The sequence below is a fragment of the Panthera uncia genome, chromosome D1 (assembly GCF_023721935.1).
Source record: "Panthera uncia isolate 11264 chromosome D1, Puncia_PCG_1.0, whole genome shotgun sequence".
NCBI classification, from domain to species: Eukaryota; Metazoa; Chordata; class Mammalia; order Carnivora; family Felidae; genus Panthera; species Panthera uncia.
Genome location: NC_064808.1, coordinates 49,954,959 through 49,969,844, shown reverse-complemented (window position 1 = coordinate 49,969,844; position 14,886 = coordinate 49,954,959). Strand labels below are relative to the sequence as shown.

The following is a 14,886-nucleotide window of genomic DNA, read 5'->3' as shown; positions in this document are numbered from 1 at the left end:
CGCAGCTGGGCAGCAGAGATTTCGGACTCTGGGAGCCGGTCCGGGCCCTCCAGGAGGTGCACTTCCCAGCTTTCTTCGGGGGCTCCTTGGGAATATGCTAGTGTGCTCTCTGCTGCGGCAGGGGGATACGGGATAGTCCGTACCTCGGCATGGATCTCTGGGCGACGGAAGGGCCTCCAGGTGGAAGCACAGCACCCAAAGCGCTAGGAGAAGGGGCGGACGGGGTGGTGAAAGGTGGGGGACTTGATTTGGCTGTAGGTGAGGAGACCCCTCGCGAGGAGATTATGGTTCAGACCATCCAGCGACTCCCTTCCACACTCCAAAAAACCAGAGCAATTCAGAATCATCACATTGTGGAAAAGCAGCCCCGGTGGTAAATAATAAAAATTATAATAACAGTTAACAGGGACTGAGTGCTTATTATGTGCCAGACACATAACGAATCACTTTACATATATTATCTCCTTAATACTCATAATCTTAATAGGTATCTTCTTTTATTAGATGTGTTTTACAGCGGAAGAAACTGAGGGCCCTTGGCTCCCCAGACGTTAACCCTGATCAGCTAACTCACTTAGAAAGTGGTGTAGCTATGGTTTGAGCTCTGCTTTAGATCTTGCCCCCAATCACCTGGAGATTCAGTACATTTCATGTTGGAAGTCCCCAGTGGCCCATAAAGTGGGGGGGTTGTATGTGGACCACCCAACCTAATAATCAAGCTCCAGTCAGATGACTGCAGGCTGACCAAAACCCAGAAAGGCTGCCTGGAAGCTGCAGAGTCCGTGACAAAGAGCAAAATCAGGCTGTGTGGATCTCAGTGCTATGACAATCTGCTGACTGGATTGTCCCCTTCTTCCAGCTCTTGAGAGAGGTAGGGGAGAATGTTGAAAAATTCTGGAGCTCTCCTTGACCAAGAAGCACAGAAGTGATGGTACCAAGGCCCTGACTGAATCAAAGTGCTGTTGGGGGTACTTTCTTGTCCCACACAAAGTTGATAAGTGCTCAACACCTGGGTGCACCCTCAACCTCTCATCCACCTGATGAGGTCTGGCACCCAGCACAGGTGCTCCAATGTTTGTGAATGAGTCTCAGCATTCATGCTTGCTTTGGGGTTTTGGGCCAGGGCCACTAGACTATCCAATGTAAGGGAGCCAGGGTCTGTATAACACTGTTTCAAGCCTCATGAGGACTACTTTCCACAACCTTAGATTTCTCCCATCAAACTTGTGCTTGAAAAAGCATCACAGCTACCTTTCTCCTCTAAAGACAAAAGTCTTTAATGAGCCTGAACAGGCCCAGTGTGACTCCTTGCTGCCTCACTTCCCTAGCCCTCCTCTAGCCACTCCCCTTCCACTTTTCATTTCAAAGTGAATTGCACTCTGGTCCTATCAGGGCTAACACATACACTGGCCTCTCTGCCTAGGTTGCTCTTCTCCCTATTGCTTGCCTGGCTGTGCCTACTTGCTGTTCAGTTCTTAGTTTTCAAGTTGACATCCCATCTCCTTTGCAGACTGGGCTAGACACCCCTCCTCTGCACTCCCATAGTTCCCTGAACTTCTGTATCCTAGTACTCATTACTGTATTGTAGTTGCCTGGTTACTTGTCTCTATCCCCCACTAGGCCATGAGCGCTTGGGCAGGGACTGAGTTTTATTCACTGATGTTTCCCCAGGGTCTAGTGCAGTGCCTGGCAAATAAAAGCACTCAGTAAATATTTGCTGTATGCATGAATGGATGATGAAGGTCAGCGGGCCCAACCCCCTCTAGGCCCCATGCTCTTAAGACCATAGCTATCTCGGTGCTGGCCTAAAGAGCAAATAAAGCTTCAGCTCCAGCTGGGGCTGGGGGAAGAGTAGGATCTCAGACTGTTCCTGAAACCTGTGACTTCAGCTATCTGGCCTCTGCTCTTCTGACTTGATAGGATTTTGGTGTATGATTAGACTGAGTATTTCTCCACCCAGCCCACCCTCCTAGAGTCCCCCCCCCACAAATTGACCTCACTGGGCCTGCTTTTATGAAAGGTTTATTCCTAGTGCTAGGTCCCAATCTTCCAGGGCTCTAAGCACAATTAAACTGGGTGGGTTGGTGAGGGGAAGCCCATTCAGATGCAGGGCCAGAAATGGGGCTCCCCATTATCCCCACCCCTTTGGTCCCAGTCCCCTTCTCTGCATTGGGGACGCATAGAGGAGGGACAAAGGGTACTGGAGGCAACATCATTGGCTCAGGGGAGCCCAAGAAGAGCTGCCATTGGCTGACAGGGCCTTTTGAGACTCTGCCATTGGTCAGGGGGCACACCCCAGGAGCTGGGGATAGGCCTGAGGAGTAATGCCATTGGCCAGGGAGTGGTTTTGTCATAGCCTTTGGCTGTGGAGTGGAAGGAAAAGATCTGGGAATGAAGCCCAGTGGCCAGGAAGATAAAGGACAGGGCAGCAGCTGCCGGGCCTGCAGGCCCCCTCCCTACCACAGCAGTGTGGGCAAAACTGGTATGAGGCCCCAGCAAGGGAAAGGGAACCCAAGCCAGAGGGCAGGTGGCAAGGGATGTCCCATGTCCAATCTCTCCCACCCTGGGACTGCCTCTCCCAATGTCCTTCTTGATAGCCAGGTTTGGCTAGGAGCAGCTCACTGCTCCTCTAGCCAGGAGGGCTTCTCAGCTCCTGGAGGCCGCAGCTTGATGTTGAACTGCTGCAGGGTCTGCTCCAGTTGTTTCTGGTTCCCAGCAAAGTAGGCTGACACGGCATTGTGGAAGAGCAGCAGCTGCTTGTGCATCACCTTGATCTGGGGGTCCAGCAGGGTCAGCTGAGACTGGACTCAGATGCCCTTCTTGAGCCTGAGCCCAGACCAGGGGTACATGGATTCTGCTCTGATAGTGCTTTCAGGGTGGGGGTTGACCTCCACTAATGGAGTCAAAGGATAAGGGCAATCTGATGGGAGAAACCTGACTTGATTTGCCGGGTCTGGCATTCTGGTACCCCAGCCCAGGGTGAGGTGATTTTTCCCAGTTATGTTCCTGGGATCAGCAACCAAATCCTCCAATAGAAAAGGGCCAGGGATTGGAGGGTAGGTGACTGGAAAGGTCCAGGAGTTGAAGGGGCTGGAGGAAAGATCCCACTTCTTAGCCAGGCTGCATTTCCCCATCCAGTGATGGGGAGGGTCTTAGGGGTAGAAGGTCAGTGTTATAGATGGGAAAGTGGACTGGGGGCAAAGGGGTGGGGTTGGCACCTTGTTTTCTTCCAGGAACTTGAGCTTGATGGCCACATCTCCCCGCAGCTTCTCATATTTGTCCCGATGGGCCTGGAAAGTGGCCTGGGCACTCTCGAGTCGACCACGCGTCCCTGCATCCCGGGGGCCTAGGCTCAGCTCCTCTAAGTCTGTTCGGTAGGCATCATATTCCAGCCTGGGGAAGGGTAATACAGGCTGGTCTCCACCCCTGTGTCCACACATACTTTCCTTTCCTTCCTCAATTCTTACGACCCCAAAGCTCAAACTTCCACCCATGCCAGCCAACTCCCAAAACCCTGGGCCCTGCTGGTGCCCACACCTGGCAGCCTCATACTGTTTGACAGTCATGAGTGTGTCTTCCATGGTCTTGGTGACCAATGTATTGATGCTAGAGACAAAGAAGTTCACAGCCCCTAGCAGTGTCTCTCCATTCTTGCACAGCAGCTTCTGTGTCTCTGCATTGTAGCCAAATTCCTCCTGAAGGCAGAAGGGGAGGACAGGCCTTGAGTAACAGTTCCTACCTGAATCAAGCTGTAGGGCCCTCATTCCCCTCCTCCCCAGGAAGGAAACAGCCATTGAAACTGGAACAACCAAGGACTGCCTCCAGCAAGGCTCTCTTAGCCAGAAAGTTAGTGGGACCACCCAGAAATGCCTAGGGTAGGAATGTGGGAGTGGGGTTCTCAGATAAGTTCACAGGACTGGAATAGGGAAAGCTAGTGCAGCAGGCAAGGGAGGGGCTCTGATTAGGCCGAGCACTGATGCAGAGAAGGGTTACTTGTGAGGCATCTAGTGTGCCATCTCCCCCACCCCTCCAACTTCTGAACCTCTGTACAAACCCTTAGGCTGCCTCCACAGGTGAGTGCTGCTGGGGGTAGGGCTGGGCCCACCCTGGAGGGGTTCTCCCTCTGGGCTGCAGGAGGGAGGGAGGGAGGGAGGCTGAGGGCTGACTGCCTGGGAGGGCCCGGGCCCAGTCTCCCCACCCTCTTTGGCCTGACCAAGGCACCTGAAGCTCTGGGGACTTCTGGCTGAGGTCAGCAAAGGCGTCACCTAGTGCATGCTGGGTCTGCAGCAGGCTGTAGAGGTGGGCTGTCAGTGCCCGGCCCAGCTGCAGGACACTCTCATACTTGCGCTTCGTCTCACGCAGCAACTCAATCTGCAGCTCTAGCTCCAGGTCCACAGTCCGGGAGCCTCGGCCGAATCTTTCTGACAACAGCTGCTTTGTGCACTGATTGGGAAGTGGGAGAATAAGTCAGAGCCCTAGCACCCTGCCCCCCGCCGCCCCTCCAAACAGGTATCTACCCTAGCATCCCCAGGCTCCTAGTCTCAGCCGTAGATGGGATAGTGGAATTCAGAAGATGGGGAAAAGGTACCCAGGGGAAGTCTGGGGGAAGGGAAAGGTACTTAAATCCCACCTTATATGTATTGATGCCCCATTTCTTGACAATGTCAAACTTCTCTCCGGCGATGCCCCGAGCCACCTCATCTCCGGGGCCAGCAGGAGTGGTACTGTGAGACGGATGGCGGCCAGACCCTAAAGGACCAAGTTCTCTGACACCAGCCTCTCTCAGACATAATCAGATGTCTCTGCGGCTCCACCCGTACCTCCCACCCAGCATATGAAAATTGCTTCCCTGAAGTAGCAGAAACTAGGGACAATGAGATTCTCCTACTCACTAGGAAGAACTCATACCTTGTGCCCTAAGACCCATATCCAAATATACATCTGGCCTCCTTTTGAGGTGGTGATGGGGGCTGGAGTGGGGGAGGGAGTTGCTGGTGTACGGGGACAGAGGAAACAGAAAAAAATACACTGAATATGGGGTGGCAGGTCAAGGATGGTGGATCCTGATAGCAAGAAACCTAACATTCCCATGTGGAATCTTAGTGTGAGATTCAGGGCTGTTTGCTCCTCTAAGCTTTAGAGTCTAAAGTAAAACTCTAAGAAGCTTCAGAGTTCCAAATCAGGCTCAAACTCTAGAGCAGGGAGAACTTCTGTAAAACAGAGTTCTTAACATGATTTGGGTGGTGGCAGCAGAGAAAGAACAAATGGACACATCTCAGGGGCTAAATGGCAAGTGGGAGCAACTGGACAACCCTGGGCTGAGGACAGTCCATAAGGTTCATACTAGCAGAAGTTCCCAAGATCTCCAGTCATAATTCAAGCTTTCTTTGACACATCCTATACTCCCCAGAACCATTCCTCTCCCTCTCTCCACTCAAGCTTCCTGTCCTGTTCTGATCATTCATACCTGTGGGGATGAGTCCATCACCAGAGCCCCCATAGCCACCAGACACAATGCTGGTTTCATTGAGGTTGGGTCCTGACACCATCACCTGCTGGAGGTCCTATAGGCCAGAGAAGAGGGGGGCTTCAGGAACATAGGGGCAGCTGAAGCATTTGGGGGGTGAGAACAAGCTTGAAGCATCACAGAGAGAGCACACAAGGGAAGTCTGCATAGAATCAGAACGAAGATTTGTAAAAAGATTGGAGGGAGTTAGATAAGTTAGGGTAAGGCTACTGGAATGGGGTGAAAGGCCAGGGCTTATGATTTGGGATTCCTAAATTGAAACAATATGGAGAAGAATCAAACAGAAGCACCTGCTCCAGCCCATCATCCTCAGGAAGCTGCCCCGCTTCACCGTTCCCGTGGATGGGGATCTCCATTGTGGCTGCCTTCCCTAGGATCCCGTCCGTCATGGCTAGGGAAGGGATTGGAGTCAAAGTCTCCACCCCAGCGCCCTGCAAAGCCCAACACAGACAATTCTGGAAACTGGCCAGTACTCCAGAAAGAAAGGTTTCCCCACCATTTCAGAAGTTTTGGAGGCTGTCCTAGGACTTGAGTATTCTGGGGTTTGGCCACGACTCCTTTCTTCTCACAGATATGTATTTCTCCTCTCCAAGGTGCATTATTTTTACACATGCACACCTGGGCCCCAGGTGTCTTCTTGTGAACCCTCAATCCCACCAGGGCCCCGGTGATCATTCATGCATTCAGTCATTTGACAGACATTTAATGAGTGCCTACTATGTCTCATGCATTATTTGAGGTCACAGCAGTGACCAAGAGAGATAAAGTCTGTGCTGTCTTGAAGCTTATCCCCATGCAGCTGTTTCCCCCCATCCGATTAACCCCTTTCCAAGGCTCAGGAGCCTACTCCTCCCATTCAGGTATGTTCTCCATTGCTGCTTGGCCTTTCACACTCCTGTAGTGTTTCTTCCCCTTTTCTTCAGGGGTCTCCCTCTCCTCCATCTCATGCACCTCCTCTTCCTCGTCCCCCCCCCCCCCCAGGCCTTAGTTGAATCAGTTGGTGTATATTCCCGGCCTCTGAGTAAAGCCTCTTTTTCCCAAGACATAGGTGATCCCTTCCAAAGTCAGTTATGTCCCCCAGGTGTGTGAGTCCCCGCCCCCCCCACCCCTCACACCTGGGCATCAGGTGTGTCCTCATCCTTCCCCAGAGCTCAGTGGCATCTTTCCCTCAGGGCAGGTTCGTGCGTTCAACTTCCCCTCGCCCAAGTCTGTCCTCCTCACCTCGGGCCGGGCCGCTCTTCCCCTCAGGGCGCCAGGCCCGGGCCGCGCGGGGACCTCGGGCTCCAGTTCCCGTCGCGATCCTAGCAGCAGGTCAGGGATTCGGCGGAAGTGACGTCCCCTCCCGGGCAGAAGAAGCCGGCCACGTCGCAGATTATAAGGGCGGAGATGACGTTACAGCCCGGGGCAGGGCGATCCTTGAGCCAACCCCTCATTCCCTGGGGAGGGAGGAGAGATCACTTCCGGGGCGTTACCAAGAAGCTGTGGGGAAGTGACGTAGGATGCGCGGGTGGTGCGATGGAGCCGCAGGAGCCGCAGCAGCAGCAGCAGCAGCAGCAGCAGCAGCAGCAGCAGCAGCAGCTGAGAAACGTGAGTGCGCGCTAAGTCGCTGCAGGGCCATAAGTTCAGCCAGCATCCTTGTCCGTTTGGTTGGAGATCTGAGGGCTGGGAATGTAGGGCTGTGGCACAGGGTCCTGGGAAATCTCGGGCGATGCGGCCTTGAGTTGCCCCCTTACCGCTGAGTTCTTTGTCCCCTTTTCTCTTAGTTGCGGGACTTCCTGTTGGTCTACAATCGGATGACGGAACTCTGCTTCCAGCGCTGCGTGCCCAGCTTGCACCACCGAGCTCTGGATGCTGAGGAGGTTAGGCGGGAAACTCAGTAGGGAGGTGCGCCGTAGATCCTTCCCAACCGCCACTCCCCCTGCCTCTGGCCCTGGCCTTTCTACGACCCTCACCCTTAGGTTAGGGATGGGAAGGAAGGAGGCGGACCCGACAGGACACCTTTGGCCTCTGCTTCACCCTGTCTTCCTTCCAGGAGGCCTGTTTGCACAGCTGTGCTGGAAAGCTGATCCATTCCAACCACCGCCTCATGGCCGCTTACGTGCAGCTCATGCCTGCTCTGGTACAGCGCCGCATCGCAGACTACGAGGCTGCCTCAGCTGGGCCAGGGGTTGCTGCTGAACAGCCCGGAACCTCACCATCAGGCAGCTAGCCCTCCTCAACCCCAGGAAGGGAGGCACTGGATGGACCCTCAAATTGAAGGAGCCAGTGGACCTTGGGCTGAATGCAGCCTGTATGTAGAGTGAGGGATTGCCTGAGAGCTGGGTACTATTGCTCCTTTTCCTGGAGCCAATAAACCCGCTTTTACTCTGTTTGGTTTATGTTCTGGGCAGGAAGCTTTGCCCACTTTGTTGGCAACATCCTTTATTCTGTCAGTTATTGCATATCTGCTGGCCTCAGCCTTGGCAGTGGAGAAATTGCCTTCTATGTGTAGAAGATTCCCCGGCGCCTGGTTAAAGCAAGGTCTGTGGGTACAATTTTAATGTTGGTAATAGCAACAGGAAGCTGGTTCCTGCCCAAATGACAGAGAAAATGAGAGCTCTTTCTAGCTGTCCTTCACTTAAGTCTGTCTGACTTAAATGGCTCATTTGTGAGCCAGGTATGCATTCATTCATAACTATTTTTTCATGGACTCTATCTTTCAAGAAGAAATTCTGCTAAATTTAGGGAAAAGAGGAGATCTCTAAGGACAACAGATCAAGAAATCACAGGACTTCTAGGGACTGCCTCTTGGGAAGTCAGTAGTCCCAGAACAGAGATGAAACCTATATGAATTTCGGGGTGTTGTGGAACTTCAACCATTTCCCCAAGTTGTTACTTTTTTACTATTTTCCCTCTTCCCCAGGATAAGCAGTACAGCATTTAAATAGAGAAGGTCTGTGTGCTTGTCTTCAGGAGCGGTCAGAAAGGGGAAACTTGAGGGACCATATTCTGCAATACAGCCAGATCTGAGGGAGAGGAACCCAAGGGAGAAGTAGATGATGGTAGTTATGGGGGGCAAAAGGGATAATGCAAATCTTCGGGACCTCTTTAATGTTACCTGCATGTCTATAATCTAATTCCAGCTCTTCTATCCTCTATCCCATATTGTTTCCACTGTCTCTGTTCTGTTATTTCTATGTTGAGCCTCTCCATTTTTCCCTCATTATTGCCCTCCTTGTGGAATTTACTTCTGTATTCACCAGTCTGAATGGCCTATCACTCTGTCACCACATTTTCTTGCCTCCTCTGTGTCCTTGTTGTATCATTCCAGCTGTTTTATCTTTTCTGGTCCTCTGTTCAGACTGCCAGAGAAAAACACGGCTGTGTAATGCATGCCACTAAATATTCAAGGTCTCCAACCTCAACCAAGCCCTCACTACCAACAGGCAATCCTTTCTCAGTTCGTGGTGTGTTTCATCTCTTTTTTTTTTTTTAAAGAAATTTTTTAATGTTTATTTATTCTTGAGAGAGAGAGAGACACGGAGCAGAGTGAGAGAGGGACACAGAATCCGAAGCAAGCTTCAGGCTCCGAGGGTCAGCACAGGGCCCCATGTGGGGCTTGAACTCACAAGCCATGAAATCATGATCTGAGCTGAAGTTGGAGGCTTAACCGACTGAGCCACCCAGGTGCCCTTCATCTCCTATAATTACTATGGCAATTATTTTACACCTTCACTGCTCTCATCCCCCACTTCACCCTCAACTACCCCCCATCAGGTGACCATGTTCTATTTTTTACAGAGGAAATGGAAGCTCTTAGACATTGGCTCCCACAATAATTAAACTCTTTATAACCATGCACAAAAGAGACATTTTTCTCCCCTGTGTGGATCAGGAAGTTGAAATTCTTTAGTAGCAGACCCTATTTTAAAATATAAACCTAAACTTTTTTTTTTTTTTAATGTTTGTTTATATTTGAGAGCACAAGTTGGGAAGGGGCAGAGAGACAGGGAGAGAATCCCAAGCAGGCTCTGTGCTGTCAGTGCAGAGCCTGATGTGGGACTCAAACTCTCAAACCATGAGATCATGACCTGAGCCAAGATCAAGAGTCAGATGCTTAACCGACTGATCCACACAGGTGCCCCTAGATCTGACTTTAAAATCCATGTTCTTTTTACTACACCAGGCTGCCTCAAAATATCCATTAAACCACCCAATTCATATGGGTTCTGATAGTGATATGTCTTAATCTTTATAGCAAAACTACAAGTAAGAGGTATTATTCCCATTTAATGGATGAAGAAGCAAGAATCCAGAATGTACCAGAACCCCATCTTATACATAATTACTTCTTGAGAAAAGTGGCTCCAAACAGCTTTTTGCCTCTTTAGCTGCTATACTTTGAACAGAAGGTTTTGTTAGGAATGTAGAAGTTGCTGACCAGGAACTTCCCTACTGAGTGGCTTCATGTCTACTCAATAGAGTTCTGTCCTCGAAAAGTACAAGCGCAGGTGAAACCACTTGTAAATGTAACAATTCCAAGATGGGGGGAATGGGGACCTAGAATATTTTGCTGCTGCTGAGAGGACTCTTCCGCATGGATGTTCGTGTGTATCCTTGCGCCAGTAAATTTCCATTGTGAATTGTCTGGGTTTCCATGCCACATAACTTCTGCTTGCTGGAGAAGGACCAGGAACAAAATCTGTCTGGCTCTAAAGGCTTTGAACTTGCAGAGGCTTATCTTTGCTTGTTCATCTGTACCCAACCTGTCCCTAGGCATGGGGAAAAACAGGTATCTCAATCTAATCCATCATTTAATCTCTAACTTTTTAACCTCTTCTTTCCTCTCTGTTTATAAATATGTTCAGTACTTGGAAGAAGAATCCTACTCCTGTTATCCCTGTTATCCATCTGCTCTAGTCACGTCTCCTTCCGGTCTTGCCATAAAGTGATAGCCATTGGCATAACGAAAACAATGTGATGTTTCAAGCACAACACAAGAATAAGTGTTAAAGCTTTATCCCTTATATGTACATACTGGAGACAGCGTTCATGTTCTTGCCATTGTAGCTTTAGAACTTGTTTGCAAAGTCTGATTCCTTGGAACCTATTCAGCTGTACTACAGTTTCTCATTACTGTCCTTAGTAACCACCACTCTCCTATTTTCCTCTAAATAGCTAGCCCTTGGTCTTCCTATCAATCCCTTGATACTTTAATATTACATGGACAGTCCATTCAATATTTTGGCTTCTTGACCCGGTCAAGTTCCTTCACCCAGTCTCCAATAATTTTCACTCTATCTTAGCCACCCACTCCCTTAGTTATGTCCTGGCCGTTGTCATTACCCCAAACTGCTCCATCTTTAAAACACAATTACCAGCATCTTATTCACTCACTGTATTCCTTCCACTTTATTGATCTATTTCTCTACTATTCTTTGATTTCACTGGAGCATTCAAGCCATTGATTCTACCTTCTCTCCACTAACACCTTATGTCTTTCTGTTCCTGTCCAGCTTAAATTCCAGTCACTCTCTTGGAACAGACTAAATTTCTTTGTCATCTCTTTGTTGGAATCTGATAAAATAAGACATTTGTCTGCCTGCATTTGGACAGCTAAAAGCCCAAGGAAATCACCACATAGCAGATTTACATCACAATGAATTCATGATTACCAGCGTCAACTGGGGTCTCAACCCCTATAATCCCACCAGATTTTTTCTAGTCTCTCCCTGCAATGACTGTTTCAAACCAATATTCTTAAACCTCTTATTACCCTCACCATTCTCTCAAGTTTTCTACAGGTAACATTTTTTTAATTCATAGGTAAAAGTAGAAGCTATCAGTTGGGAGCTCCCACAAAATCTCAACAAAACTTGGTCACCCACCTACATCTGCATCATTCTCTTTCCCTCCTGTGTAAACAGAGCAAGCATGCCTCTTCAGGCCAATGCCTATTCCTGCCCTAAATCCTAGTCCTTCCTTCTTTGGGAATCTCCGACATCGGTTTTCCTATTTTACTATATTCTCACCATTGTTTAAACATGCTAAAGACTTCCTGTAACAACAGGCAAACCACCCTACCTTATTTCTCCAGTTACCATCCTATTTTTTCCCCCACTCTATAGCTTAACTTCTCAAAAACAGTTGGATACTTCGGCACTCTCCATTCCCATTCATCCACCCACTCTGTTTTGACTTCTACAACCTTTATATTGAAACCCTTCTTAATGAGGTTACCCTGGCTCACCAAGTGACTTTCATATCTGAATTCAGTGATGATTTCCCAGTCCTCAGTTTACTTCACTTCTCAATAGCATCTGGTAGTATTGACTAGTTCCTCATCATTAGCAGTCTTTTGTTGGTGTCTGTGATTCCAGTCATGGTTCTGCTACTTTCACTGCAGCTTCATAGCCTCCTTTGAGGCTCACCTGTCCCTGGCCTTTACATCTAAATATTTCTCTAGGGCCTGTTCTTTCTCAGACATTTTTCTAGAATCGTTTCCTCCCTACTCCAAGCTTCAATTACTGATGACTCCCAGATCTCTCTTCTGAGTTACTTGATTGACATCCCCACCTCAACATATTTTCCTCATCAATTTTCATCTTATACCTAGTACTTCTCCAGTTGCAGAAGATAGGAACCTCACTCATCCCCTTATTCAGTTGCCAAATCCCATCAGTTTGCATTTTACATTTCTAAATAGCCCTTGATTCTGTCTGCTTCTCCCTGTCTTCACAATCTTCCACCAAGGTTACTGCAATTGCTACTACCTCATGTCCACTTTTGCATCCCTCCAATCTGTTCTCCATTCATAGGTCAGAAAACACAAACTGATACTTAAAACCTTGCAATAGCTTCCCATTCTTCTTAGGATAAAACACATTCTACATGTGACCTGTGAGGCCTTGTATGATCCAGCCCTTGCCCATCTCAGCTTTATTTTATTGGCTGTCAAACATTGGACTATCAGCACTGTTTGTTGAATTGAACACACCTCACTTGTTCCCTCTCTGTGCTCTAACCACGTTGCCTTCTCAGTTCTAATCTGTCATGATCTGTCATGCTATTCAATCTCAGGGCCTTTGCACCTGCTATCTCCTGGCTTGCAGTGCTTTCCCCCTTACTTTACGTAGTTAACTTTTATTCATTCTTGAGTACTTAGTTCACATGCTGTTTCTTCAGATAACTCTTCCTAGACTCCAGCTCCCATAATTGCTCTTGTTTTTTGCATGTAACACTTCTAACAGTTGGTAATTAATTATATACCTCATGAGGTCACAGTCCCATGTCTGTATTGCTCACCATTGTATCCTTATCACATAATATGGCACATAATATGTGCCTGGCAAATATTGAATGAACATCTTTCAAGTTCCTCCCAGCTCAGTTTACTATTTACATATCAAGAGAAAGGCTTTATATGAGAAGAGACAGAAATGAATCTTCATTGAACTTTTGATCTTTTGCCAATGATTTGGAGGTGTTTTTCATTCAAAATCTCACTGGTTGGTATCTTCTACCCTTCATATTCACAGATCAGTCAACACCTGAAAGCCTCCATCTGGAGTAAATCAGTCATTCTAGTTTTCACTCACTTTCTAAGTATTGTAGTTCTGCTTAAATATTTCTTGAACCCTTTCTTTTCTCTCCATCTCCTTTGTCACTACCTTAGTCAAACTTTCATCAGCTCTTCTAAAGATTACAGCAGCAATCACGTAGCAGCTTCTTTCTTGAGCCTGGACTGTTTTGATTAGCATTTAGCTAAGGTATACGTAACAGACTGAAAATGACGGTGACTTACAAACTTTTATTCTTTCAAGTAAAAATCTAGTCCAAAACTGGTGTGGCCTCACAGTCAACTGAGAACCGATACTCATCAGCTTTCTGTTTATTGTATCAGTGGTATGACTCTCAACTTTGTGACCCAAGATGGAGTTTTACTTATCACATAAACATTCCAAGGGTCAGAATGGAGGAGGGGGTGGGTGAAGAGGCATGCCCCCCTCCCTTTAAGGACACATCCTAAAAGTTGCACATCAGAAATTTGTCATGTGGTCAGACCTTGTCACAAGGAAAGCTGGGAGATGTCACTTTATTCTTACTCATCATTTTTTTACCCAGTTAAAAAATGGGAGCTCTGTTACTAACAAAGAAGAGAATGGCTATTAGAAGATACCCACCAATCTGTTTTCCACATTAATCAAGAGTGATTCTTGCAAAATATAAATTTAACAATGATCCTCATCCACTTAATGCCTTCCATGACCTTCAGCCTCTTTAGCTTCATAACTGAGGCTTTCTTGGGTGATCAGGTTTCAGGTGATCTCTCTGCCTCATCTCCAACCCCCTTTTCTCAGTTTTTGATTTTCTCACCCTTGGTTATAAAAGGATCAATTTATTTGTGGTACTGAGATACATCATGCCAATTCTGGACTCTTTTTCCTTTTCTGAGTGTGCCCCACTTGCATTCATATATTCAGTACTTCACAAATATCTGAGTGACTGCGTTTTCCAGCACTGTTAAACCCTGTAGGTACAGAGGTGAATAAAAGAGGCAATCTTTGTTCTCTTGGGACTTAACACAGGTATGGTGAAGTTCAATATAGAATGAGTAATCATGTTACAAAGAAGAAATATGTGTCGTAATGGGAACATACAGTGGTAGGAACTTGTGTGGGGGATGAAAGAGAGCCTCCCAGAGCGGTGATTTAGAAGCTGAGATCTGAAGGATGAGTTAGAATTAATCAAGCAAAAGACGGGGAGAAGGGCTACCCTCCTTTCCTTCATGTCTTTGCTTAGAATAAGCCTTTTTTATTAAGACTTATTCTGATAACATCATTTAATTTTTTAAAATCTTTATTTTTGAGAGGGAGAGAACACAAGTTGGGGAGAGGCAGAGAGAGAGAGAGACAGAGAGAGACAGAACCCAAAGCAGGCTCCAGGCTCTGAGCTGTCAGCACAAAGCCCGACATGGGGCTCAAAATCACAAACCAAGAGATCATGACCCGAGCTGAAGTCGGCTGCTTAACCTACTGAGCCACCCAAGTGCCCCTCTGATAACATTATTTAAAACTGCAACGCAGTACAGCCACTCTGGAAAACAGTATGGAGCCTCCTCAAAAAGTTAAAAATAGAACTACCCTATGATCCAGCAATTGCATTACTAGATATTTACCCCAAGATACAAAAAAAAAAACAGATTTGAAGGGGTATATACACCCCAGTGTTTATAGCAGTAGTATCCACAATAGCCAAACTATGGAAAGAGCCCAAATGTCCATTGATAAAGAAGAAATATATATATATATATATATATATATATATATATATATATTACTCAGCCATCAAAAGGAATGAAATCTTGCCACTTGCAACGA

The 14,886-nt window shown here is 47.6% G+C and overlaps 2 protein-coding genes across 3 annotated transcripts; one reads left to right on the top strand and one right to left on the bottom strand.

Moving 5' to 3' along the window:
- Nucleotides 1-59: 59 nt before the first annotated feature.
- Nucleotides 60-6,915, bottom strand: ARFIP2 (ADP ribosylation factor interacting protein 2). 2 transcript variants are annotated; one of them, XM_049651050.1, is made up of 8 exons: nucleotides 6,749-6,915; nucleotides 5,818-5,958; nucleotides 5,468-5,564; nucleotides 4,631-4,749; nucleotides 4,222-4,443; nucleotides 3,538-3,695; nucleotides 3,219-3,393; nucleotides 60-2,774 (listed from the first exon to the last, which is right to left on the bottom strand). In XM_049651050.1, exons 2-8 carry the CDS (start codon nucleotides 5,914-5,916, stop codon nucleotides 2,619-2,621), a joined length of 1,026 nt encoding a protein of 341 aa, XP_049507007.1. In that variant the 5' UTR covers nucleotides 5,917-5,958; nucleotides 6,749-6,915; the 3' UTR covers nucleotides 60-2,618. The 2 variants fall into 2 exon arrangements, with proteins under 2 accessions (XP_049507007.1, XP_049507013.1); XM_049651056.1 differs by lacking the exon at nucleotides 6,749-6,915 and adding an exon at nucleotides 6,643-6,741.
- An 87-nt stretch (nucleotides 6,916-7,002) lies between these two features.
- Nucleotides 7,003-7,896, top strand: TIMM10B (translocase of inner mitochondrial membrane 10B). The gene is made up of 3 exons (XM_049651081.1): nucleotides 7,003-7,114; nucleotides 7,291-7,386; nucleotides 7,560-7,896. The coding sequence occupies exons 1-3, from the start codon at nucleotides 7,043-7,045 to the stop codon at nucleotides 7,734-7,736; spliced, it is 345 nt and encodes a 114-aa protein (XP_049507038.1). The 5' UTR covers nucleotides 7,003-7,042; the 3' UTR covers nucleotides 7,737-7,896.
- The last annotated feature ends 6,990 nt before the right edge of the window (nucleotides 7,897-14,886 follow it).